The sequence below is a fragment of the Trichomonas vaginalis genome, chromosome IV (genome assembly GCF_026262505.1).
Source record: "Trichomonas vaginalis G3 chromosome IV, whole genome shotgun sequence".
NCBI lineage: Eukaryota > Parabasalia > Trichomonadida > Trichomonadidae > Trichomonas > Trichomonas vaginalis.
Window position 1 is genome coordinate 30,473,395 of NC_067206.1, and position 24,059 is coordinate 30,497,453.

Below are 24,059 nucleotides of genomic sequence, written 5' to 3' on the forward strand. Positions count from 1 at the left end.
TGGTTTGAAAACCAACAGACAAAAGAACTTTTAGAAGAATTTCCTCATATGATTGCTTCCCTCGGAAAACCGAGGGAAGAGATTCCGTACGAAAATCGCAAGAATTTGGCTCCTTGTTTGAAAGGTTATTATGTTCATAGACTTTTAGTAAATGCTGTAGCAATGTGGGCTTCACCTCGTTATGCTTGTTATATTTTCATGATGTTAGATGAACTATATAAAGCAGAACGTGAAGATATGGAAAAGAAACTTCAAGCAAAAGATGAAGTCATTGAATCCAAAGACAAAAGCATACAGAAAAGAATACCACGTTCAGTACCAAAAGGAAAGGAAAAAAGCTATAAGTATATGATTTATACTGAAGAGTTGGAAAATGAAGAAGACAGAGATATGGTTATGTTGCATTTAGTGAGAAGAAACAACAAGAGCTTTTATGACCTCGCTAAAATATATAAATCTGACAAAAACTGGTTCTATCGTGAAAACTTACCGATTTCAATGACACCGAATGAGCAAATAAAGGAAATTGTCAAAAATACTCTTCCTCAAACACACTATGACATCAAAGGTTGCACAATACTTACATTCAAAGAAGACTTACCGCTACTGAAGGAAAAAATAACAGAATATTTCGATAACTTCAAAGAGGAAGAATGAAGTCACGACAACATTAACGAAGAGAGAATGAGGTGAAAAAAGAGGTGAAAAAACGGGTGAGATCTCACCTCTTCACCTAAAATATATTTTTGTGCTATATTTACACTCATTTACGAAGAAGTCATGAATCCTACGTCAATTATGTTCGACACTGTAAGCATTAACAATAACATTAACGAAGCATCATGCTGTTCGCTCTTTCGTACCTGTTGTCAAAATGTCATGTTGTCATCATTTTTAAAAGAAGTTAATTAACCTGGTGACACATGGTGACGTGGTGACACTTTCAGTTATTCAAAAATATATTTTTGCTTAAATAGCTTCAGGGTCAATTTCTTCAACCATTTCACTTCCTTCGTCAATGTCAATTGAAGCTTCTTCAACCTTTGGTAAGAATTTCTGTATAACATCTTTGTTCGTTATTGTCTTCAGAGATGAAGGATAATATTTCACATTTGTTTCACCCTTCTTATATTCTTTCTGTTCGGAAAGATTCATAGTAATACTGAAGAAGTCAATGTTGGAGTTCTTTATAATAGTATAATGAGTATCTTTGACATTCACGAAGAAACCCTTTTGTTTCAAAACTACTGCTAACTCTTGTAAAGTATAACGTTTGCGGTCAATGACGATAGCTAATGGTCTGACATACTGACCAAACTTAGATTCTTTCACAAACTTCTTGTTAAAGATAACATTAACGTTTGAAGCACCATTGAACTCATTCTTGATGGCAGTAGCGAGAGCATTGTATGAAAAGAACTTGCAATCTTGCATGTGTTTCATTAAAATAAAAATATTAAATTATTTTGAAAAATAACTTAAAAAAAATCTAATCTAATTTTTTCTAAGAAATTTTTTTATTTCCTACTAAAGATGTATCGGAAGTTGTCTAAGTTAGAACACTCGGAAATAAAACAACTTCTTACAGAAGCTAACATAGATGTTGCAAAACATTACGCGACAAACAAAAAAGCACTCGCTGACATCCTCAATGACTACAATGGTGAAATAACTTATGATAGAATTCATGAGTTCATAAAGCCGCAACGCGGCGAGGACGAAGTCCATGCAAGAGCATTTCCTTTAAATGACGTTGCTATTGACTTATATCATAGACGTTCAATACCTCATGAAGTAAGAAGAGAAATGTTTGACATAACAAATGCAAACGTTGGTCATACTCGTAAAGCTCTTTCGCATGACGTTCGTCAAGAGATGTTTGACATAACAAATGCAAACGTTGGTGAAACAAGAAGAAGAGACGACACACTGAAACAACAGAGAAGAGAGATGTTTAAAAGTGCTATAGAACAAGTTCGCAAAGCTAACGATGTCATTCGTTCCATTGACGACAAACCAAAAGAAGGTGAGAGATGGTTAAAGAAAGATGAAGAGAATAGGAAGAGAAATGTGAAGTCAGGCAATAGACTCATTGACTTTAACATCGAAGCTTTAGATGAACCAAACAGAGACTATTTACACAAACATTTCGGTAAGGTTTTCATGAGACTCTTAGAGAAGATTAAAATAAACTCCCAACAAAGATGGATGGTATGTTATAAACTTGGTGGAAAGTATGAATGTTCTACGTTAAACCTCAATAATATTGGAACATTACTACATCAGCTCTTGAAGGAGAACTTTATATCAGAGATAGAAGCAAATGCTGCAGGTATTGTTGAAATGCACTATGACTTCTTCTTGACAAACATAAAGAATCTTACTGAAATAAAGATGTATGATTTAACAGAATATGAAGGCTTAACGATGTCAGATGTAAAGAAAGGCAAACCAAAAAAGAGACCATATAGAGATGAAAGCACACTGACAGAAAGACAGAAAAGATTATTGAACAGACTTAAACAAACAGGAGATAAACAAGATATAGATGACTTCTGGAATGAAATCCTTGATGAAAAGAAGTTTTATAAGAAGAGAAGCGGTCAGTTCTGGAAGTATCTTTGCACATTACCTATAAATCTTGAACGCTACCAAATCTTCAATGAACTGAACAAAAGAACTGCAGCACTTATGACAGAAGACAATTGTTTCGTTTATGCTTGCATTCAGGCTGGAGTAGATAAGAAGAAACTATTGACCACATGAGAGAAGTCATTCGTGTTAGAGACTTTCCTCAAAGTAAAGTACAAGAAATTTCTGACGCAACAGTATAGCATTTAATGTTACCATTGGTTACTTCAATGACTCAAGACATAATGAAATAAAGAGATACATACCAAAAGAATGTGAAACTGTTCGAACTATTGACTTACTTCTTGTTGAAGACCACTACATGCTAAATGAAAGACTTCCAATGACAACATATTTCATTCGCAACTATATAGAAATCTTGAAGGAGTGTGGTGGAATGAACATTGAGAAACAGATGAAGATTTATACAAAGAGAGAAGATAAATATGTAGTTCGCATGGATAGAACTACACCGCTATGGGATGTTATGAAAACATTGTGGGAGTGCAAATATTTCGAACCTATTTCTTATGGAGAACTTTTCACATATACGACTGACTTATATAAACAGAACCTTGCACCATTTAAAGATTTGACATATGCTCCAAAGTATTGTGTACAACTGAAGAAGAAAGCAGAGTCAAAAGAAGTAAATAAAGCTAAATGTAAGTTCATTCCTGAGCACGTTTTCTTTGCTGACTTTGAGTGCAGTAGTACGGATGGCTTTCATAAAGCTTTTAACATCTGTTATGACAGTGAAGATGGTTCAGTGAGTGAAAGCATATGGGGTCAAACTGTGCAACAGAATTTTTGGAACGACTTCCTGACAAGAGTTTAATATATTTCCATAACCTCAGTTATGATATAAACTTCATCTTAAGACACATGACAGAAGTGAAAGGAACTCCCATCATTAAAGGTTCACGAACAATGCAAATAACTGGCTTATATAAAGGACGGGCAATTATTATAAAAGACTCTTACAGTGTTATAAATAAGAAGCTTAAACTATTTCCTGCTATGTTTAACTTACAAACAGGACCGAAAGAAGTATTTCCATATAACTACTACACAGTACTTTGTTAGCAAATGACAACAGAACTGGTGTCATTTCTGAAGCATGTAAGTTTAAGATATTGAAACGTTCATGAAAGAACATAGATTCCATCAAAGGTTGCAGAATAGATGAAAACCACTTCGACTTAGAAAAATATAGCTCATTTTATTGTAAACAAGATGTAAGAATTTTAAGAGAAGGTTTTGTTAAGTTCCGCAATGACATATTGAAAGAATTTGATTTAAACGTTTATGACTACGTTAGTATTTGTTCTATTGCTAACAAATTGTTTGAGAACAGAGTATACTTCCCGAATGGAAATCTTTATGACCTCTCAAATAAACCAAGAGAATTTATTTCGAGATGCATTCAAGGTGGAAGATGTATGTTGTCAGATAACATGAAACAAAAGAGCGAAAAGAAACTCATTGCTGACTTCGACGCTGTTTCATTATATCCATCCGCTATAGCAAGATTGTATACTTTAGAAGGAATTCCAAAAGTATTGAAGGATGAGATGTTAAGCACAGAGTATCTCATGAGACATTTATTCGATGACGACCAAAAGGAACCCATTGGTGAAAAGTTTATGTCTGGCTTCTTTGTTCTCATTAAGATAACAGAGATTGGAATACATAGACACTTTCCTTTAATAGTTTGTGACCCTGAACTAAATCCAGAACTTAACGTTCCCAGAAGTTCAAACACTTGCTGTTTAATGTATGTTGACCATATAACATTACAAGACCTCATAAAATATCAAGGTGTCAAATGTGAAGTGTTGCAAGGATACTATTACGATGGAAACAGAGATATTAGAATAAGAGATGAAGTAAAGAAGTTGTTTGAGTTAAGGTTAAAGTATAAGAAAGAAGGAAATCCTTTGCAAGAAAATATAAAGCTCATTCTGAACAGTATTTATGGCAAAACTATTCTATCTCCTATTGAGTCAAAAATAACCATAGTAGATGACAAAGATGCTATAAGATATGCCATCAGAAACTACAACCATATAGTGAAGTTCGAAGGTTTGGATGGTTCAGATAAAACTATTTTCAAGCTAACGAAAAGCATTTGCAGACACTTTAACTTCTGTCCACTTGGTGTTAATATTCTATCAATGTCGAAGAGAATAATGAATGAAGTGTTTTGCACGATTGAAGACTTAGGATTAAAAGCATTTTATCAGGATACAGATTCGATGCACATTTACAATGAAGACATACCACGTTTAGCTCATGAATTTAAGAAGAGATACGGTAGAGAACTTATTGGTAAAACATTAGGTCAATTTCATTCTGACTTCGCAGAAATAACACCTGGAAAACAAAGTTTAGCATACAAGTCAATATTTTGTGGAAAGAAGACCTACATAGACTTACTCACTAACGATTTAAATGAAGTTGCATTTCACTGCAGAATGAAAGGCGTGAAGCAAGATGTTATTGCTTTAACCGCTAATGAAATGTTTCCTGACTCTGTTCAGTGTTTCTATGATGAAGATAAAGGTTTAATGGTTCCGCAAGGAAAATTTGACAAAGACTCTGAGTTCAGTGTCATGAAACTTTATAAAGCACTTTATGACGGTCAAGAGATTGGATTTGACTTATGTAAGTCATGTCAACCTTGCTTTGAAGAGAAGTTTAACTTCTCAATAACGACTAAAACAAGCTTTATTCGTAAGTTGAAGTTCTGAGGTCATTTATTTTTGTCAGCAATGAGGTCAGCAATGAGGTCATGAATGAGGTCATGAATGAGGTCATGAATGAGGTCATGAATGAGGTCAGCAATGAGGTCATGAATGAGGTCATTCGTGATAAAAATAAAGCTAGCGTAGATTTTACAATACTGCGATGGTAGAGTTTAAGAGTTGTGCTTCAATGTAGAGACAGTCCTTCCCATCTGGAGGCAAGAACACTGGACATTTATGGTCATGAGTGGAGAACATGTCTATCCAAAACTCACGATTGAAGCCAGTTAATTTATAGTATTTAGGGTTAGGAAGTGGTGAAGTTCTTGTATGACCAATGAACTCATTTTCAACGCCTTTGGCTATATTAGAGTAAAGTATTGCTTGCTTTCTATCCCAAATGCCAGGTGTTACAATCTTTGAAAATTCATTTTTCCTCGGAAGCATTGCATCATAATTGAAAACATTCTTAAAATCATCACTTGGTTCGGAGATTTGAAATCTTATACGTAATGGATTTTCTTTCTCTTTAGCGACTTCATTGAATGGTGAGAATACAATGAATTGACAGTCATGAGTTCCATCTTCATTTTCATTAAATTCATAATGAAAGTCTATAAGTTGTGGCGACTACCTTCTTCTTTCAGTTGTGCAAGAAACTCACGTAAAGGCTGTAAAGTTTGTACTTCAATGTTGAACTTTTTCTCGAACATCTCATTAAATGAAATCATACATTGCAACAATGTTGTATCGTCTTTAAAGTATTTGTATATGTGAATGTTTTGGGCGCTTAAAGACTGTTCGTCATTTTCTATCTCGACTTGAAGTATAAATTCAACCTTTCTGAAAGCACGTGTTATATACATAGATGTTATGCCAATGTACTTCTCTTCATTTATGTTCACAATCCAGTCTGTTGGAAACTTAAACGTTACTCTGTTCCCCTTTTATTTTGACGTCAGGGTTTTCACTACTGAACGCAACAGATAAAGGTATTTGTCTATACATTTAATTCGGATAAAAATAAACCATTTACTCTTTCTTTGCTTCAGCTTCTTTAGCTTTTGCTTCAGCTTCTTCTCTAGCTTTCTTTCGCCAGCAAACGTGGGTTCTTTTGTCTTCCAGCAGCTAATGCAGCAAGTTTGTTTTTCACTAAGTTTTCTCTTTGGTCTCTCTGGCTTTTGTTCTTGTTTTTGTTCCTTCAGTTCGGATAAAATTTGCTCACGAATTTCTTTCTTCAATGCTTCAACATCTATGACCCCTTGGGTCTTGTCCGTAGGGCTTGTCTGAGTCATTTGACTGCAGATAAAAAACAAAATTAAAACTTTAACCGATGTAAAATGAGCTTGTCAAAATCAGAACGAGAGTCTATTATATTAAATGACGCCAGAGGAATACAACATCCTTTCTATTACGTAAGTCAGAGTAAAGATGGTAAAATATACGTAAGAAAAAGAAAGGTACCATTAGCGAATGCAGAGAGCGACAACATTAAGGTGCATGGCAAGGGTGAAGTCCACGAAGCCCATATAAAACCTTCTGTTCAAACTGAGCCACCAAAAGAACAAGAAGAAAAGAAGCCAGATGTACTTTCAATAACGAACCAAGAGCTTATTGCAAAGTTCGTGAATTTCATTGAAAAACAAACCGAGTCAAAGAACCCTGACCCGCCAGTGAAAGAAGTTGAGACAAAAGAGAATGTACAGTTCATTGAAAATGTCAAGAAACAACTTCCACCACGAATGCCAAGAAGAAGAGTGAGAATAATGAAGTAAATAGATATTTTTATCTGAAGTAAATACATGCAGAACGAACAGCTAAACGAATTTACTCCAGCAGAGCATATTCATCAGATTCGCTCATATTTCGATATCATAGACAATGCAGTTCAAATTGGTGACACTAATAGAAAATATTCTGACGCAAAGATTCCATCACAACCTGGAACTGCTAAAGATAACACATGGATAACATTCAATCTCTCACCTCCTGGTGAAAATATGTTGGACCTTTACAATACATTCATTACGTATAAAATGGAAGGTCAATTTATTGTAGATAAAGAAATTGGTTCAGGTTCCAATAAAACAAACCCACCAGGATTTTGGATTGGTTTCGATGACGCTTTCTATGCAGTTGCTGGATATCAAATCCTTGCAAATGGTCGTATCGTATATTCTCAAGACAACGCAAGAGAAGAAGCATATATAACTTCAAACTCACAAACTACCGAACAAATAAAGAAAGTAGATGTTTTCTCAAAGACTCGACATGAAGATGTATGGAGTCATTCGGGAACATGCAGAACAGGACAAATTGTTAGTGGTCCAATTACAGCAGGAAAATCATTTGATTTTAAGCTTCGTTTAAGAATTCCTGTTAGAAGATTCCTTCCATTAGAAGCTATTCGATTTATTCCAGCTTTTGCAGGAAACATTCAGCTTAAAGTAAAGTTCAGTAGCGACGCCTTACAATGCACATCTATATCTGTAAATGATATCATTGCTTTCAATCCAACTCTTAAAGTTGCATTTGCTTCAGATTCAAATCCACCGACAAATAAATTTGTTCCATGGAATGAACCATTCACTATGATAACGAAGGCAGTAGAAGCTAGTGGAACAGTTACTATTACAACTGTAACCCAGCAACTATTTCGAACAAAGATGGATTTTAATGAATGTTTCATTCATCCAAAGTCATTCTCTTTAGACCCTAACATTTATACAGAACTTGTAGAACATTATACAAACGAGGCTTTATGTTTTCCTGTTAAAGTTATGGATTGGATTCCTATGGACGGTTCATTCTCAAAGAATACAGATAGTTCAAGTGCAACATTTACAGCAGCTTATACGCCTATTAATGTTAAAAGTATTTGGGCACTATTTAGAAAGAAAGACAACTATTATGTTAATTTTGAGAACCCTAAGTTTAAATATCTTCAGCTTTCCATGGGAGCTTATGGAAATATGCCTGCAGAACCCGAAAAATCATATGGACCTGTATTTTATGAAATGGTTGCGAACGCTTGCAATACAAACAATGATATGATTGGATTTAATGAAGATGTTATGAGGTCATTGGTGGATGATGGTAGTGTGGAACATAAATGGGATAGCTATGACAACACACATTTCTTATGTGGTTTTCCAACAGAAGTGGACTTTTGCTTCCAGCAAGGTCAAACATCTACTGCTCCAATAACATACAAATTGTCTGTTAAAGGACCTATTGAACTAGCAACTGAAAATGTACCAAAGCCACTTATTGGATTTATGAGGGATTGTTGCTTTGCAATACAAGTAAGACAGTCAGGCATACCAATAATAAGACTTGACGACTATAACTTAGCTACGGACGACAGTGAGGAATAAAGGATGAACGTTTATTTTTAAAGCTTATAAATGAGTTCTTCATCAAGCTCTCGTGAACCTTCACCATCTATGAAACAAACTTTACCAAACGATTATGGAGCACCTATTGAATATTTCTTACGAGCTGCACAATGGCAAAGAGCAGTCTCACCAAGATTAGGTATTCCACCAGCTCCTGTCAAAAATAGCATTTGGTCAAGTCCTTATATAAAATATGGTCTCCCACTAGGTTTGCTAGCTACAGCAGGAGCAGTAATGATGTTGAAAAGAAATAAAGCAAATGTTGTAAATAATACTGAAGTAGCTGAAGTTAAACAAACTCCAACGCCTTCACAAGCAAAACCTTCAATGACTCCTGAACCTATGGAAGTACAAACTCCTGTTCAAAAGTCAACTCCAAAACCGACTCCAACATTTAAACCAGAACCTACTCCTCAAATAAATCGTAAAACTCCTGCGTTTCCTTACTGAAAAAATAACTTATTTTTATTTAATATTAAAATTTTTATTTGATTGAAATGACGACTAAAGTCACTGAAGCAATGAAACAAAAGTTTTTGGTAGAATACCTTAAATCAGGAACTATTCCAGAAGGTTTTTACATTCATACTATGAAGGATGGTAGAGTTCAGTTTAGAAAGATAAAGCAACCATTAGATAAAGAAGGAATTTTGAGAAAGATTAACTTCATGAGGACAACATTGCTGAACTTAAGAAGAAGTTAGAAGAGTTGGAGAAAGGAAGAGAGTTATAAAGCAATGAATTCAACAGGGTGAAAAAACAGGTGAAAAAAGAGGTGAGATCTCACCACTTCACCTAAATTTATTTTTGTGCTATGTTTTCATACGTGTGAGGGTGGTGATATCATTAATTTTTAAGTTTATTTTTTATTTTATTTTTATTTTATTTTTATATAAATGACGAAACTATTGAGATAACAAACTACAACGGTCATGAGTTCAAGAATTTGTTCTTCGTTCCTCGTGAAAATACATTCTATCAGATACGAGGGAGAAAGGGTAAAGTTAGTTTGAGCGTTTATGAAGGAATGAAGAATGGAAAGTTTATACAAGCATACGATACAAACGGTAAGCGTGTTTCATTAGCTTTGTCAAAACTTACTAACATTTATTTTGACAGTGACTTTGACTCTGACGATTGGAGCGACAGCAGCGATACTGAAGAATATGAACTATTGTGTGAAGCACAGCAATGGGAAGAGTTGCAATACTTTTGTAAGTGAGAACGTTTATTTTTTACAGTAGTGAGGTGAAGTGGTTGGCGGCTTTATAAATATTTAAGGTTAAGTTGGTGTTTGTGTTTGTGTTGTAAAATATACGTTAACGGTTTTGTAAAGTGTCAAATTCACAAGTATTGCGTATGGAGGAACGCAGTGCCTCCATACACGAGACTTGTATACTAACTTGTGTGAAGCACAGCAATGGAAGGAGTTGCAATACTTTTGTAAGTGAGAACGTTTATTTTTTACAGTAGTGAAGTCGTTTGTGAAAACGTTAGTGAGGTGAAGTGGTTGGTGGCTTTATAAATATTTAAGGTTAAGTTGGTGTTTGTGTTTGTGTTGTAAAATATACGTTAACGATTTTGTAAAGTGTCAAATTCACATATAATGGGTAAGGAGGCTCGCAGTGCCTCCGTACACATGATATGTATATTAATTTCTTTGGGGCGTCCAATGGCGGCATACAGACTCTCATTCTCCCTACCAAAATGGGAAGATTGAGAGATTCTGGCCGACATTGGAGCGCTGCCAAAGCATTCAGGCTATTCCTGCCTTTATTTGGGAGTACAATAATAACACACCGCATGAAGATCTCCCAATTAATCCATTAACTGGAACAAATTACACGCCAAATCAAATGTATCAGCTGAAACCGAAATACACAAATGCAGATACAGAAAGGTTGTGGCAAATATGGGATACAGATACAGGCATGACCGCTGTTGACACATTCACAGCGTAATAATAAACATAATTTTTTAATTTCATTTTTAACAAGTTTTTTTAAATGTATGTAATGAATAATTCATTAGAATATGATAATGCACATTGTAACAGAATAGAACAATCACCAAATTTTTTTTGAAATTAAAAAATAAAAGTAAAAAGTATAAAGTAATCTAACCAAAAAAGATATTTAAAAGAATTTTGGAAAAAACAGAATAAGGATAATGATATTATTTTTAGATACACAATCGATGTACTGAAGAATAATCCGGTAAAATGATGATATAAAATTAGATTATTTTACAAGTAGCTAAAAGAATAAAACTATAATATAAAATAAATGAAGTTTAATGAAACAATAAAGGTTAAATAAATAATAAAGATTTTTATTTTATATCAGTATTGAGAAGAAGTAACAGCTGACACTTGGTAGACAACTTCTTTATGTCTAGAAAATTCTATCTTGCCTTTTATTTTCTTCTCGCTGTGAAACGTATTCGGTCATTTTTTTTAAAATTAATTTTTTGTTAGAGATAAGAGCTAAAACTCGGTAAACAACTTCTTTATGTCTAGAAAATTCTATCTTGCCTTTTATTTTCTTCTCGCTGTGAAACGTATTCGGTCATTTTTTTAAAAATTAATTTTTTGTTAGAGATAAGAGCTAAAACTCGGTAAACAACTTCTTTATGTCTAGAAAATTCTATCTTGCCTTTTATTTTCTTCTCGCTGTGAAACGTATTCGGTCATTTTTTTTAAAATTAATTTTTTGTTAGAGATAAGAGCTAAAACTCGGTAAACAACTTCTTTATGTCTAGAAAATTCTATCTTGCCTTTTATTTTCTTCTCGCTGTGAAACGTATTCGGTCATTTTTTTAAAAATTAATTTTTTGTTAGAGATAAGAGCTAAAACTCGGTAAACAACTTCTTTATGTCTAGAAAATTCTATCTTGCCTTTTATTTTTTTCTCTCTGTGAAACGTATTCGGTCATTTTTTTTTAAAATTAATTTTTGTTAGAGATAAGAGCTAAAACTTTGCAGACAACTCCCCCATGTCTAGCAAATTTAACATTCGTCTCCCATTTTTATATATTTGGTTTAGAATGTTCGAAAATGCGTAATATGGTCATTAATATTAATTGAAATGAACCTTGAATTAATTCAATCTGATCTCACAAAATATTTTAAATTACAAACTTTGTAGTTTGAATAGATAATTAGTATTAAACTCAAATAACTAGTTTCTTTTTGAATAGAAATTATTTTGATTTATTCAATTTTGTGAATTTTCCTTCAAAAATCAAGTTTAAATATCTTATTTGCCATATAATTATAAATACAATGAAACATATTCGAAATTGAAAAGAATGACTTTTTCTGTTCTTTCAATCATTCAATTTGAATTTTGCAATATTGGATTTCTCATTAAATAGCTATTAAAAACAACAAGCAATTTAACTTACATTCAAATTTATTTGTGTTATATTCAATCTTCTCAAAACTTATAATTTTCGGCTATAGCATGATTATATGCTATATAATATAATAAACCTATAATAGTATCATTCTTTCAATTATTTGAAGAGAAAACCGAAAAAATCTATTTTCGGTCTATAACAATAAGAAATTGAATTTTTATATCAATATTTCCGTTATATGCAATTATTATGAATTTTTTTTCAGCTTCATATAAATTTGAAATTCAATAGTTCTCAAAAAAATTCAATAGAAACTTCCAAAAAAACTGTAAATTGCATGCATATTCATATAGTTTAATATTATAATAATGAGGATACTTTTTCAATTCATTCAATTATATAAAATTTATTTTGGAAATATAAATTATTAATAATATCTATTATCATATAAAAAAAAAAAAAAAAAAAAAAAAAAAAAAAAAAAAAAGGGAGTGGGGCTTCCAGGCGCGTTGCGCCCTCTAGCCCTGAAGATGTTTAGTATAAATGAAGTTTTTATTCGGAAAATTGTTAGTCTTCTGGGTCGAAAACATTATATAATGTGTCGCTTTTCACAAATTATATATGTTTTCATGTTTTGTCACTTTTCTGTCACTTTTCAGGGAAAAACATTTTTATTATTATATATAAATGAATTTTACAAAACCACCGTTACCGTTCTTTGGAAATAAGGGTAAATGTAAAGATATTCTATTGAGAGAACTTAAGAAACTACCGAATGGTCTAACATTTGTAGATTTGTTCGGTGGAAGTTTCTATATATCCCATTTGTGCCATACAATATTCCCAGACTCAAAGATTATATGCAATGACTTCGACAACTATATGGACCGTCTCAAACATATACCAGACACAAACAATATATTGAAAGAGTTAAAAGAAAAGATACCTATAGGTAAGATGGAACGTATACCATTAGATAAGAAAAATATTGTGAGAGAGGTTTTGAAAAAAGCAGAATATATAGACTGGGATAGTATATCTGCTAGACTATTATATAGTGGTGCTATAAGAGTTCATGACATTGAAACACTTATGTCAAAAGTTTTATATCTTAACTATACAAATGTTTAAAGAGGACATAGAAAAATATATTGAGGGTATAGAGTTTGTGAGATGTCATTGGACAGAGTTGTATGAAAAATATAAAGACAAGGAAAATGTTCTTTATAGTGGACCGCCGTTCTATAACACATGGGATTTTCAATACCAAGTAGACTGGACTTTGAGAGACTCTTTAGAAACTTTAGACGTTTTACATAACCATCCATGCTTTTACTTTACATCCGATAAAAGTGGTTTGGAAACCGTTATGAGATGGTTAGAGGACATACATGACTATGAGTTTAGATATGACAAGATAGAATATGAGAGAGGTCCTATAAACCGGAGAAAGTGTCATAACAAAGAAATTTTATTAGTAAGTAAATGTGGTTTGAAATAGGACTACTTGTTTTAGGTTTTTTCCATTGTGTCATTTACTTATTTGACGTGGCAGAAAGGTACAGAGAATATGAAGATGAACCAATACCAGCAAATGTTCAGCATATGTACTCGTAAGAGATATTTTTATCTAATATTAAATGGACGCACAGAACTTAGCGAATGCACAGCAACCTGGACAACCAAACCCAGAGAATATTCCAAATGAAGTTAGAATACAAACTGCAATGGCAAACTATGGTCAAGTGCCAACAGATGTACAAATGCAAACTGCCATGTCAAATGACGCTGCGTTAGGTTTGCCACCATGGTATGCAAATATGAGATGGAAAGAGTTTTATACAAACCCTGAAGTGGGATATAAACAACTTTATGCAGATGACGCGAACACAGGAGTTGACCCAGAGTATGTTTTCTACCAGAGGAGAAATAGAATGTATGAGCTCCAGTTAAAAAATGCTATGGAACTCAGAAGGAAACGTAAGAGACTAGGTGGACATTAGATTTTTACATATAGTAAAATGGGTTTCTTTGGAAGAATAGGAAACTTCTTTCGAAATGTTGGAAGAGGTATATGGAATGGAATAAAAACCGTAGGAAGAGGAATTTGGAACGGAGTCAAAAATATTGGCAAAAGAGTAGGTCAGTTCGTTGGTATTATACCTAAAGACCCTGAACCAGAAGAACAAGCTCCTGTTATACAACAGCCTGAACCTGCACCACAGTCAAGTTGGCAACCAAATCCAACACCTCAACCGTATTAAAATTATATTTTTACCGTTCGATAGTAGTTGTATATGAAACTAAGTTCTAAGTAAAACACATGGTATAATGGAATTATTCTTTTTCTTCCATCTGTAGTAAACCATACTTGAAAGTCTGAAATACTTCCACTCGGTGGTTCATATAGCTTTGTAGGTTTTTCGTAAAAGTCATTTGCCAAGCATAAAAAAGAGTTTTGTGCACCAGAAAATGAAGCATGAACGATAATAGCATCTGAGTCGAAAACATCTTTAAATAAATATGGTTCATCTCTTGCATATCGACTGTAAATATTTGCTAAAGGAAGTTCGACTTTCTGATTTAACATTCTTTGCAAATAATACCATGACATTGCAGTGAATTCTGTATATATTTGTTCGTCTTTATTTGGATTGTCTTCGTAGATTTGAAATGACACTTGTGAATTTTGTTTGTCATATACAATTCTCACATAAAGTGTGCTATTGGTATTTGCATATTCATCAGCATATTTTGCATAACATGAGTTTATTTTATCTTCTATATTTTTTAACGCAGTCTGTAGAGAAGATGAAAGGTCAACTTGTATTAGCTCAATTTCTTCCCACATTTTTCGTTTCCCTTCAGATATATAATCTATATGAAACCTTACAATAAATGGAAAACTTTTATCTTCTACAGACACAAATTTTATTCTACGAAAGCCAACAGCTTTTGTGACGGATGGGTCTCTTAACCATCTTAATGGGTAGTCAAAACGATAGCCTTCATGCTTTACGGTATCTGTCTCAAACTTTTGACCGACATTCGTAAAAAGTTCATCTAATGGTTTAGTTGTAGCAACTCTTGAATTTTCTTTTTCTATTGGAAGCATATTTTATCTAGAATAAAAATGTCAAATGAAACAGCGTCTATGAGAGAAATACAACACAACCGACAACTCATTTTGCAAGCTCTAAATAAGAACACAACAAACTTTTCAAACTATTCTAAGATATCTGAGTCATTGAAAGAAGGAAACTTAAAACTGACATTAAACCCAATGACAGATGAGTTTCTATTTCAAGACAACAAGAACCATACTGTTTGTATAAATCCAACAAAAAGAACTTTAAACGAGAAACCTATAGATGAACTTCTTTTGAAAGCAGATATTGACAACAAAGCTGACAAAGAGTATGTCATTGAAAAAGTTCAAGAAGAACATGACAGAGCAGATGCAACATATGCAACAAAAGAACATACTCATCCTGAACTAGCAGACAAAACATATGTTGACAATAAAATGTCAAGTGAAGTGACAAGAGCTGAAAACGAATATTCTAAAAAGACTCATACACATACCATTGCAAATATTACAAACTTACAAGAAACCTTAAACAGGAAAAGTGACGTTGGACATACACATACCATTGCAAATATTACAAACTTACAAGAAACCTTAAACAGGAAAAGTGACGTTGGACATACACATACCATTGCAAATATAACAGACTTAAACGTTAGCCTTGAAAAGAAGGCAGATAAGAACCATACACACGATTTCTTCGCAACTGTTGGTATAGAAAATATTGCAGGAACGGTTGAAGAACCTGATGGAACTGGTGGGGATGTATTAAATTGGAAACCTCCTAACTTTCCACAAGGTTTAACATCGGAGGATGACATAACGACGATGAAATACATTAGATGTAGAAATGTCTATGTCATGGAGGATGAAAACAATGTTAAATTCACTGCTCAAGATTTATATGATAAAAAAGCTGACAAAACATATGTTAACGATGAGTTAGATAAAAAAGCTGACAAAACAGAGCTTCAAACGTTAAAGACAGAAATACTTCAAACAGTATATCCTATAGGTTCTATTTATGTTTCAATGAACTCTACCAAACCAGAAGTAGTACTTGGTTTTGGAACTTGGACTCAAATAGTCGACAGGTTTTTGTATTGTGCAAACTCTTCAAAGGAAACAGGTGGAAGTAAAACGATTTCAGGTGAAAACTTACCTGCACACAGTCACTACATAGATTTAAGTACATCTGAAGCAGGTTGGCATAAGCATAGATTTTGGGATTGGTCAGCAATGAAAAAAGGTAAAGGATATGATGTTAAAGACGACGTTCAGTTTGCTATAAATTGTTTCTGGGGTAGCACACAGGGAGAAGGAAACCATACACATCGCGTTTCAGGGTATACGCAAACAACGGGACAAAGTAAAGACTACATGCCACCTTACATGACAGTTTACGCATGGTATAGAAATGCTTAGTCGTCATTTTCAACTTCTTTAGCATATTCGTCAGGAGTTGTCTTATATTTGTTAGGAACTGTCTTTGAAAGTATACCACCTTGAACCTTAACAAGTTTGAAACGAGGTCTGACAATAGTAGTTTTATCTTCTGCTTGCAGTCTGTACATTTTGCCATGTTTGCCTAAAACTTCATAATATTCTCTTGTATACTTTCTTCTATTTTTACGAACACGAATATGAGTACCTGTCGAGTTCCCATTGTTGTCATAGTCAATAGTATTTTCATATGGGTCGCGTTTAGGTATTTCTATTTTTACTTTGTCACCTTTCTGAAGTTTGAAGCCTGGCATTCTTTCTTGTTTGTCTCTTTTGACTAAACTATTAAATATATAGTCTTTCTCTAAGTCGGGGTTGTTTTTCATTTCTTCGGGGGAGTGGTTTCCCAAACCTTTTTGTTTACGGCTATTGTAAATATTTAAAACTTGTCTCATCTTTGCCATGGAGAAGTGCCTATATTTGTCGTCATATGACATTTCATCTACCTCACCACCTTGTGGTTGGTTTAAGTCTCTTAAGATTTTTATACAACTGTCAATGACACCAAGAGCAGAATGGTTTTGGTCGACAATGAAATATTGGTTTACATTTTTTGAACGCAGATAGTTTTTTACATCATCTGATTTGAAAGAACTTTCACAGTCAGATGTCAGTTTTGTTGGATGGTATTTGTCAACGAATATTGTCAAAGCAGTTTTCACATCTAAAATATTTTTGGACCATAATGGTATGGCTTCACAGTATCTTGTGTTTTGACCGACAAATATTAGCCAGTATGGTGGTCCATCTGTTCTAACTCTCGGAATGTTTTCCAAGATATCCATAAACCAAGCATTTGGTGTTGAACTAAAGATTTTTACCATGAGTGCTTTCTTTGTCGCTTTAGAAACATAGGGGTCCTTGTTTGGATTCGTCATTTTTTAACCCATAAGAAATGGGTTTATTTGGCGCATTAGCAGGAGTTGCATCCAGATTTTTGCCCGCAGTGGGAACAATAGCTAGAGGTGCATTTGGAATTGGAAGGAAGATTTTGAGTACATTAGGTATACTGAAAGAGAAAGCACAACCTATTATACAAACTGTACAGAAAGGTTGGGATGTAGCACGAGATGCAGCAAATCTTATTCCAAATCCTGAAACAAGAGGAAAAGTTCAAGGATGGATGGACAATGTAGGAAGACAAGCAGGAAACTATTATAACAAAGCAAATGACTACTATAACCAAGCAGGACACTATATGGACCAAGGTGAAAGATTCTTTAACAGAGGATATAACCATGCACAACAATGGGTAAACAATAACCAACCTCAACCGCCTCAAACGTGGGGAATGTAAAGTTTTTTACTGAGATGAAATGAACAATACAGCATTGAGACAAATGGGTTCAAGATGGATTTGTCGGCTTCCAGCAGTTACACAACCACGTGTTTGTCAAGTTCTTCCTATACCTCAGGAAGTTTTAGACCGACTTAAAAAACAACAACAACCAGTTGAAAACAAACCAAACTAAAATTTTTTACTGAGATGAAATGACCGAAGAAGTTGAAACGGTAGATTTGACACCACAAACAAAAAGTTCAGAACCATTGTCAAAACCTGTCAAAGAACTTACCGATGAAGAGAAAAATTCAATAATAGAAAGTGCCAGGTCTGGAAATACAAACCCTAACTATAAAGTCACTTTTCATAGAAATGGAACGGCTAGTATCTCAAAAAAGAAACAGACTCTCACAAATAAAATATTGAAGTCTGAAGGAGCTTTCGAGACAACAGATGGAAAAGTTTACTTCACTGACCAACAGTTCATTATAGAACATCTCATTGACTTAGAGTCGAAATATTCTAAACTTTACAACAAACACAAAAAGTTGAAAGGAAAACAAAAACAAATGGCATATGATATTTATGAAGATGTTGACGACACAACCATACCTGCAAGTGAGGTAAAGTCAGATGAACCGAAAAGTGACGAAAAACCGATAGAAGAAGAAAAACCAAAAACTGAAGATAAACCAAAACCAAAGTTTAGTTTCCAAACTAAACCAAGTCAACCTTCATTAGCTGGTATGGGTTGGCGTCAAAGACTTATGGCAGCAGGCGGTTATGTAAAGTAAAGAAAAAAAAACATATTTTTTTATTTTTATAAAAATGCCCCCATATAGAATGGATAGAAAATCTGCTAGAATAAAAGCAGAGTTAGAAAGATATGGTTGGAGAGTTTCGAAGAAGTTTAAATATAGGAAGGGAAGACCCATAAAAGTCTATGACAAACTGGCTGGTCTGACCTACGAAATGGATTTGGAAACAGCACGTGCCAATTATCCAAACAGACTAGAGAGGTTAGAAGAAGAACGTCTTATGGACATGCCTTTCGATGTTAGTGAACCTCAAGTTGAAGGACACGACGGCTTTGCCAGATTCTACTGGAAACATGACGAACAATTGCATCCTTTGAGAAGGAAAAAAGGAAAAGGTGAAGACGCACATGCTCCCATGGAAAGAACAAGATATGCATATGAAAAGTATCGTGAAGTTAGAAGTCAAATTACATCTGGTCGAACCTTTACAGTAAACTTTGACGAAGGAAAGAACAAAGAAGGCTTCATGGGAGTACTTGCTGCCATACAAGACGGAAATAAGAAAGGATACAATCTCAGATTGACCATAACAGATTTGGACGGTCATATATACTATGCGCATGGCAATGTCACAACAGCTGCAATGCTTCTTGACGCTTTCAAGACTACAAAGAGAGAACAAATGGTTGACTCCGACTCAGACATTTTGAATGCAATTGAAGGAATTGCAAGTGTAAAATTTGAATGGTACCAACCGAACCCTCAAGCAGTCAGACAACATGCTGGATACTTCCCGTTCATAAATAAGTCTGACATTGACTTGACAAGGTATGGAATTTACAATTCCATTGAAACAATTGTCAACGAACCTTGCATTCTTACATGTCTCAGGAACTCTGGTCTTGTTACAGATGAGAAGATGAAGTATCTTGAGTCATGTGTGAAGACAAGGTACATTCTCAGAGGTCAATTGGCAAAAATTGCACCGTTGGCAAATGTCAATATCCGAGTCAACATACCGACTGAGAAAGGTTCTTCACATGACGACTATGTTGTTGACAAAGACTTACCATGGTTGAAGATTGTAATTGTCCACAACCACTTCATGTTGAACGAAAGTCTTATGTTCGGAAAAGGCAAGTGCAACATTGTCAGAGCTGTTAACATTCTTTTCGAGAAAGGTTTGTTGGAACCGATTCCAGATGACAAGCTGACAGAAAGTTTTGTACCAAAAGACGAAACAAACTTTTCACTGTTAGCAAGACCAAAAGTTGTTCCAGACAAAGTTCTAGTACAAAAGAAGTACACAATTCCAAAAGGAGTTGGATTGTTCGGATACCAACCTGAACCAGAAGAACTTCCAATGAGGTTGCAAGAACTTCAAGATGCTATAAACAAACTCCCATTGAGACATCCAATCGACGTCAAATTGTATTGGAGAGCATCAGAGTTAGGTCAGAAGGTTTTATATGAAACAGGTTGCTTCGACGATGTTTATGAGATAACAGGAGAAGTTTCTCAGAAGATAAGAGACTCGCTTGAATTTCCAAAAACTGGTCCGATTGGATGCGATAAGTTCGACTCAGATGAAAAAATATACTATGTCGACCTTAACGCCGCATACATGAGGTTCGTCCAATATATCCCGACTGGAATTCCAAACGAAGATGGTGAGTTCCCAGGAAGGAACTATACAGTTGGAAAAGTCATACAACAACTGTATGATATTAGGAAAGCTTCAAACCCCAAACTTGCAATGACACTCAAATTGCTTATGAATTCGACATGGGGATATTCCATTAAGAAACCTCAAGAGATGAAGAGTAAACATTATGAGAAGGTCGACAACTTTGTTGAAAGGTTTTCTCCTTTTGTTTTGAAGTACGAATTCACTCAAGGTCAAAGTGGCTTAGTAACCACATTAAAACCTATTGTCGAACATTGGTCTTACCCTCAGTTCGCAAAGGCAGTCCTTGACAACTACAACAAATTCTTCTCGGAAGTCAAATCCAAAGTGAAGGTTTACTATGAGAACATTGACGCACTCATGACGAACGAAGAAGGGTACAACAAACTCATTGAAATGGGCATGGTCGGTGAAAAGATGGGTCAATTCAAATTGGACAAAATTTTCACCGAAGTTCATGTCCTCTCCAAGCGTAAGTATTGGGGCATACTTGAAGACGGCACAGAAATAAAACATTGCATGAAATAAAAATTTATTTTTTAAAAAGTGACATTTTTTTATTTTATTTGAAATGTACGCTGAGTTTGTTGGAGAAGACCGTTGGGAAACTTGTTTGTTAGATGAGAAATATGAAATGGCATACTATTTTAAAACAATATATTTTTACATATATTAAATGCTTCAGGTTGAAAAACAAAGAACAAAAGTAGCAGATACAAAACCGTTAGACTATATCTTTACAAATGCTGGTAGGACTATTTCAGATGAAGAAATTTCATCCCGAATATACAGGTTTGACTATCCAATTCGTTGGCTTCAAAGTCCTTCAGATGCAAAATTCAATTTCGATTTTCAGCGCACCTCTTCCAGACAACCAGAAGCCGAGGGACTTGTTGGCTTTGTCCTTGCGCAAGTACTGCTTAACAACTTCATTTATCTCTATAAGGTAAATTGCCTCATCTAATGGCTCGATGTTGTCCATTGCACTGCTTCAGAACAATACTTGTACTTTTTCAGAACAATACTTGTACTGTTTCAGAACAATACTTGTACTTTTTCAGAACAATACTTGCACTGCTTCAGAACAATACTTGTACTTTTTCAGAACAAGACTTGTACTTTTTCAGAACAATACTTGTTCTTTTTCAGAACAAATTTCCCGTAAAAGCTCTCAATTTGTGAGAAAAATTTTCTGTTTCAGAACAATACTTGTACTTTTTCAGAACAATACTTGTACTGTTTCAGAACAATACTTGTACTTTTTCAGAACAATACTTGTACTGTTTCAGAACAATACTTGTACTTTTTCAGAACAATACTTGCACTGCTTCAGAACAATATTTGTACTTTTTCAGAACAATACTTGTACTGCTTCAGAACAATACTTGTACTTTTTCAGAACAATACTTGCACTGCTTCAGAACAATATTTGTACTTTTTCAGAACAATATTTGTACTGTTTCAAGACAATGTCCGACGTACCACCAACCGAGCCCATTCCCAAACCAGTTCACGAACAAATCTAATGGCGAAACATTCACAAAAGGCACTTACAACGGTATTGAAGTCTTACGTAGAGACAAGGATGGTTATATAAATGCAACAAAGATGTGTCAGCAGTTTAGGAAAGACTTTAGAAGGTTGTTGGAAAATAAGTCCTGGGAAGAGTATTATAAGGCATTTTGTGAAGAATATACCAACCCGCGGAAAACAGCGGGTTGCTTTTTATACAAAATTCATGCAGGAATTCCTGATGAAATCAAACAGGTTAGAGGAACGTATGTAGACCCAAGACTTGTAAACTATATAGCAATGTGGGCTTCTCCAAAATATTGTATAGCAGTTGGAAAAATTCTGGACTCCATAGACAAGAAAGTTCATGAGAAATTAGATGAAGAAGAACTTGAAGATACAGTAGAGAATGCAAAACCTTTGTTCGAAGAAGAAGTTAGAAAAATGCATGAAAAACAAATAGAACATGAACGTGAGATATGTTCTGGTTATAGAGACTCGCCATACGAACTAGACCAATGGGAACAAGAAGATTTAAAGAGAGAATTTAGAGAATATGAACTCGCTAAGATAGCATTTGAAGCTGCAGAAAAGAAGTTAAAAGTTTGGGGTCGTTTTGTACAAAAATATTGTGAGTAAATGAACCATTTTTTTCGACAAAAATATATTTTAGGGTAGAAGGTTAGATCTAACCTGTCTTCTACCCTCTTTTCTACCCTCTTGAATTTTCATGACTTCTTCGTAAATGTTTTGTCAAGACTTCTTCATAAATGTTTTGTCAAGACTTCTTCATCGTAATGAGTGTAAAGGACCCAAAAATATATTTTAGGGTAGAAGGTTAGATCTAACCTGTCTTCTACCCTCTTTTCTACCCTCTTGAATTTTCATGATTTCATCGTAAATGTTTTGTCATGAATTTCATCGTAAATGTTTTGTCATGATTTCATCGTAAATGTTTTGTCAAGACTTCTTCGTACATGTTTTCTAACCTCATGAGTTTTCCCGAAATAAAAAATAAAGTTGGTTTTTTTAAAAAAATATTTTTTTATTTTTATTGTAAGAACATGTTAGCAACAACAGCACCAAACTCGTTAGTCATGAACCCAACTTCAATGTTAGTAGAGATGAAAAGCTTCATTCCTTCTTCATATACTTTCGAAACAAAAATCCAGAAGATAAAGCAAGAACTTTTAACAAGTACTTTGGACTGTTGTGCGAAAGATGAAACAAATGAACAGTATCTTTATGAAATGCAGGATATTATTGACCATTTACCCAAATTGCCTGAAATCCAACAACAAAAGCTTACTATTCCAGAATTCGATGAAATAGAAGTCAAAGCAACTGACTCAGTAGAAATAAAGAAGTTCATACGAAAGGTTAACTATGAATTCCTTGGATTTCATTGCAACCACAAAGTCATGGACAAAGATTGCGACATGGTATATAAGAACATCTCTGACATATACAAATCTGGGGAGTTTAAGACCTACGACAACTTTGTTTCGTTAGTTGCAAAATGTGTATGGCAGATAAGAGATAAAGATAGAAGAGGTAAGATATGAATGAACAGATAAAACCCGCAACTTTTGAGTTAAAGAGAGCAATTGACGCCTTAGTCATACTAGCAGGTAAGGTTCAGAATATAACGCAAAAATGAACCCACAATGTTCTAAATGTAAAGCAGCAATGAGGAAATATAACTACTCCGTCAAAGAGATAGAACGTATGCGAAACGACTATGCTGACTTAAAGAGGGAGATGTCAAACATTGAGTTTGAAACAGTTGGAAAGATAGACAATGACACCAAAGTGGTTAGAATAGGTGATTTAAACGTAAGATACTCAAAGAAATACAACAAATATTCTTTGTCAGACATTTTATCTCCATTTGGAAAAAAAACAAACCACTGGGTTAAAATTGCTTCTACTCAGAAAAATTTTGACAAGAAATCCTGAGCTTATGATATCGGTAAAATTCTATGGAACTGCAGCATATCTCATCGACAAAAGTCTTATACCAATAGTTTTGTTATGGTTAGACCCAGTTGTTGGATATAACTTCATAACATATGGTTCATTCGATACGGAAC

General features: G+C 34.2%; 14 protein-coding genes and 4 pseudogenes across 18 annotated transcripts, besides 6 other annotated features; 15 read left to right on the forward strand and 3 right to left on the reverse strand.

Moving 5' to 3' along the window:
- Positions 1-10,180: part of a mobile genetic element that runs on past the window's edge.
- TVAGG3_0196520 (KilA, N-terminal/APSES-type HTH, DNA-binding family) lies at positions 49-657 on the forward strand (the record flags this gene model as incomplete). Its single annotated transcript, XM_051226191.1, has 1 exon — positions 49-657. The coding sequence occupies one exon, from the start codon at positions 49-51 to the stop codon at positions 655-657; it is 609 nt and encodes a 202-aa protein (XP_051111177.1).
- TVAGG3_0196530 (uncharacterized protein) lies at positions 970-1,155 on the reverse strand (the record flags this gene model as incomplete). Its single annotated transcript, XM_051226192.1, has 1 exon — positions 970-1,155. One exon carries the CDS (start codon positions 1,153-1,155, stop codon positions 970-972), a length of 186 nt encoding a protein of 61 aa, XP_051111178.1.
- TVAGG3_0196540 (organellar and viral DNA polymerase type B) lies at positions 1,498-2,219 on the forward strand (the record flags this gene model as incomplete). The annotated part of the gene is made up of 1 exon (XM_051226193.1): positions 1,498-2,219. A coding segment is annotated over one exon (722 nt), but the record flags the coding sequence as incomplete, so codon positions are not given.
- On the forward strand, positions 2,395-3,247 carry TVAGG3_0196550 (annotated as a pseudogene). The gene has a single exon. A coding segment is annotated over exon 1 (853 nt).
- On the forward strand, positions 3,517-4,725 carry TVAGG3_0196560 (annotated as a pseudogene). Its single transcript has one exon. A coding segment is annotated over exon 1 (1,209 nt).
- On the forward strand, positions 4,890-5,384 carry TVAGG3_0196570 (organellar and viral DNA polymerase type B; the record flags this gene model as incomplete). The annotated part of the gene is made up of 1 exon (XM_051226194.1): positions 4,890-5,384. One exon carries the CDS (start codon positions 4,890-4,892, stop codon positions 5,382-5,384), a length of 495 nt encoding a protein of 164 aa, XP_051111180.1.
- On the reverse strand, positions 5,529-6,091 carry TVAGG3_0196580 (annotated as a pseudogene). The gene has a single exon. A coding segment is annotated over exon 1 (563 nt).
- Positions 6,719-7,153, forward strand: TVAGG3_0196590 (uncharacterized protein; the record flags this gene model as incomplete). Its single annotated transcript, XM_001325678.2, has 1 exon — positions 6,719-7,153. The coding sequence occupies one exon, from the start codon at positions 6,719-6,721 to the stop codon at positions 7,151-7,153; it is 435 nt and encodes a 144-aa protein (XP_001325713.2).
- Positions 7,181-8,755, forward strand: TVAGG3_0196600 (uncharacterized protein; the record flags this gene model as incomplete). The annotated part of the gene is made up of 1 exon (XM_051226195.1): positions 7,181-8,755. One exon carries the CDS (start codon positions 7,181-7,183, stop codon positions 8,753-8,755), a length of 1,575 nt encoding a protein of 524 aa, XP_051111181.1.
- TVAGG3_0196610 (repellent protein 1 family) lies at positions 8,786-9,226 on the forward strand (the record flags this gene model as incomplete). The annotated part of the gene is made up of 1 exon (XM_001325679.2): positions 8,786-9,226. The coding sequence occupies one exon, from the start codon at positions 8,786-8,788 to the stop codon at positions 9,224-9,226; it is 441 nt and encodes a 146-aa protein (XP_001325714.2).
- Positions 9,493-10,180: a terminal%2Cinverted (terminal inverted repeat of Maverick-1A transposon ID:TVAGG3_0196410).
- Positions 10,181-11,495: 1,315 nt separating this feature from the next.
- Positions 11,496-12,336: a mobile genetic element.
- Positions 11,496-12,336: a terminal%2Cinverted (terminal inverted repeat of Banshee-A1 transposon ID:TVAGG3_0196620).
- A 257-nt stretch (positions 12,337-12,593) lies between these two features.
- Positions 12,594-12,694: a terminal%2Cinverted (terminal inverted repeat of Maverick-3 transposon ID:TVAGG3_0196630).
- Positions 12,594-24,059: part of a mobile genetic element that runs on past the window's edge.
- TVAGG3_0196640 (uncharacterized protein) lies at positions 16,646-17,131 on the reverse strand (the record flags this gene model as incomplete). The annotated part of the gene is made up of 1 exon (XM_051226196.1): positions 16,646-17,131. The coding sequence occupies one exon, from the start codon at positions 17,129-17,131 to the stop codon at positions 16,646-16,648; it is 486 nt and encodes a 161-aa protein (XP_051111182.1).
- TVAGG3_0196650 (uncharacterized protein) lies at positions 17,623-18,024 on the forward strand (the record flags this gene model as incomplete). Its single annotated transcript, XM_051226197.1, has 1 exon — positions 17,623-18,024. One exon carries the CDS (start codon positions 17,623-17,625, stop codon positions 18,022-18,024), a length of 402 nt encoding a protein of 133 aa, XP_051111183.1.
- On the forward strand, positions 18,044-18,199 carry TVAGG3_0196660 (uncharacterized protein; the record flags this gene model as incomplete). Its single annotated transcript, XM_051226198.1, has 1 exon — positions 18,044-18,199. One exon carries the CDS (start codon positions 18,044-18,046, stop codon positions 18,197-18,199), a length of 156 nt encoding a protein of 51 aa, XP_051111184.1.
- Positions 18,438-18,803, forward strand: TVAGG3_0196670 (phage tail repeat-like family; the record flags this gene model as incomplete). Its single annotated transcript, XM_051226199.1, has 1 exon — positions 18,438-18,803. A coding segment is annotated over one exon (366 nt), but the record flags the coding sequence as incomplete, so codon positions are not given.
- Positions 18,982-20,114, forward strand: TVAGG3_0196680 (uncharacterized protein; the record flags this gene model as incomplete). The annotated part of the gene is made up of 1 exon (XM_051226200.1): positions 18,982-20,114. A coding segment is annotated over one exon (1,133 nt), but the record flags the coding sequence as incomplete, so codon positions are not given.
- Positions 20,131-20,982, forward strand: TVAGG3_0196690 (DNA/RNA polymerases family; the record flags this gene model as incomplete). The annotated part of the gene is made up of 1 exon (XM_051226201.1): positions 20,131-20,982. One exon carries the CDS (start codon positions 20,131-20,133, stop codon positions 20,980-20,982), a length of 852 nt encoding a protein of 283 aa, XP_051111187.1.
- TVAGG3_0196700 (uncharacterized protein) lies at positions 22,063-22,605 on the forward strand (the record flags this gene model as incomplete). Its single annotated transcript, XM_001298705.1, has 1 exon — positions 22,063-22,605. The coding sequence occupies one exon, from the start codon at positions 22,063-22,065 to the stop codon at positions 22,603-22,605; it is 543 nt and encodes a 180-aa protein (XP_001298706.1).
- Positions 23,031-23,635, forward strand: TVAGG3_0196710 (annotated as a pseudogene). The gene has a single exon. A coding segment is annotated over exon 1 (605 nt).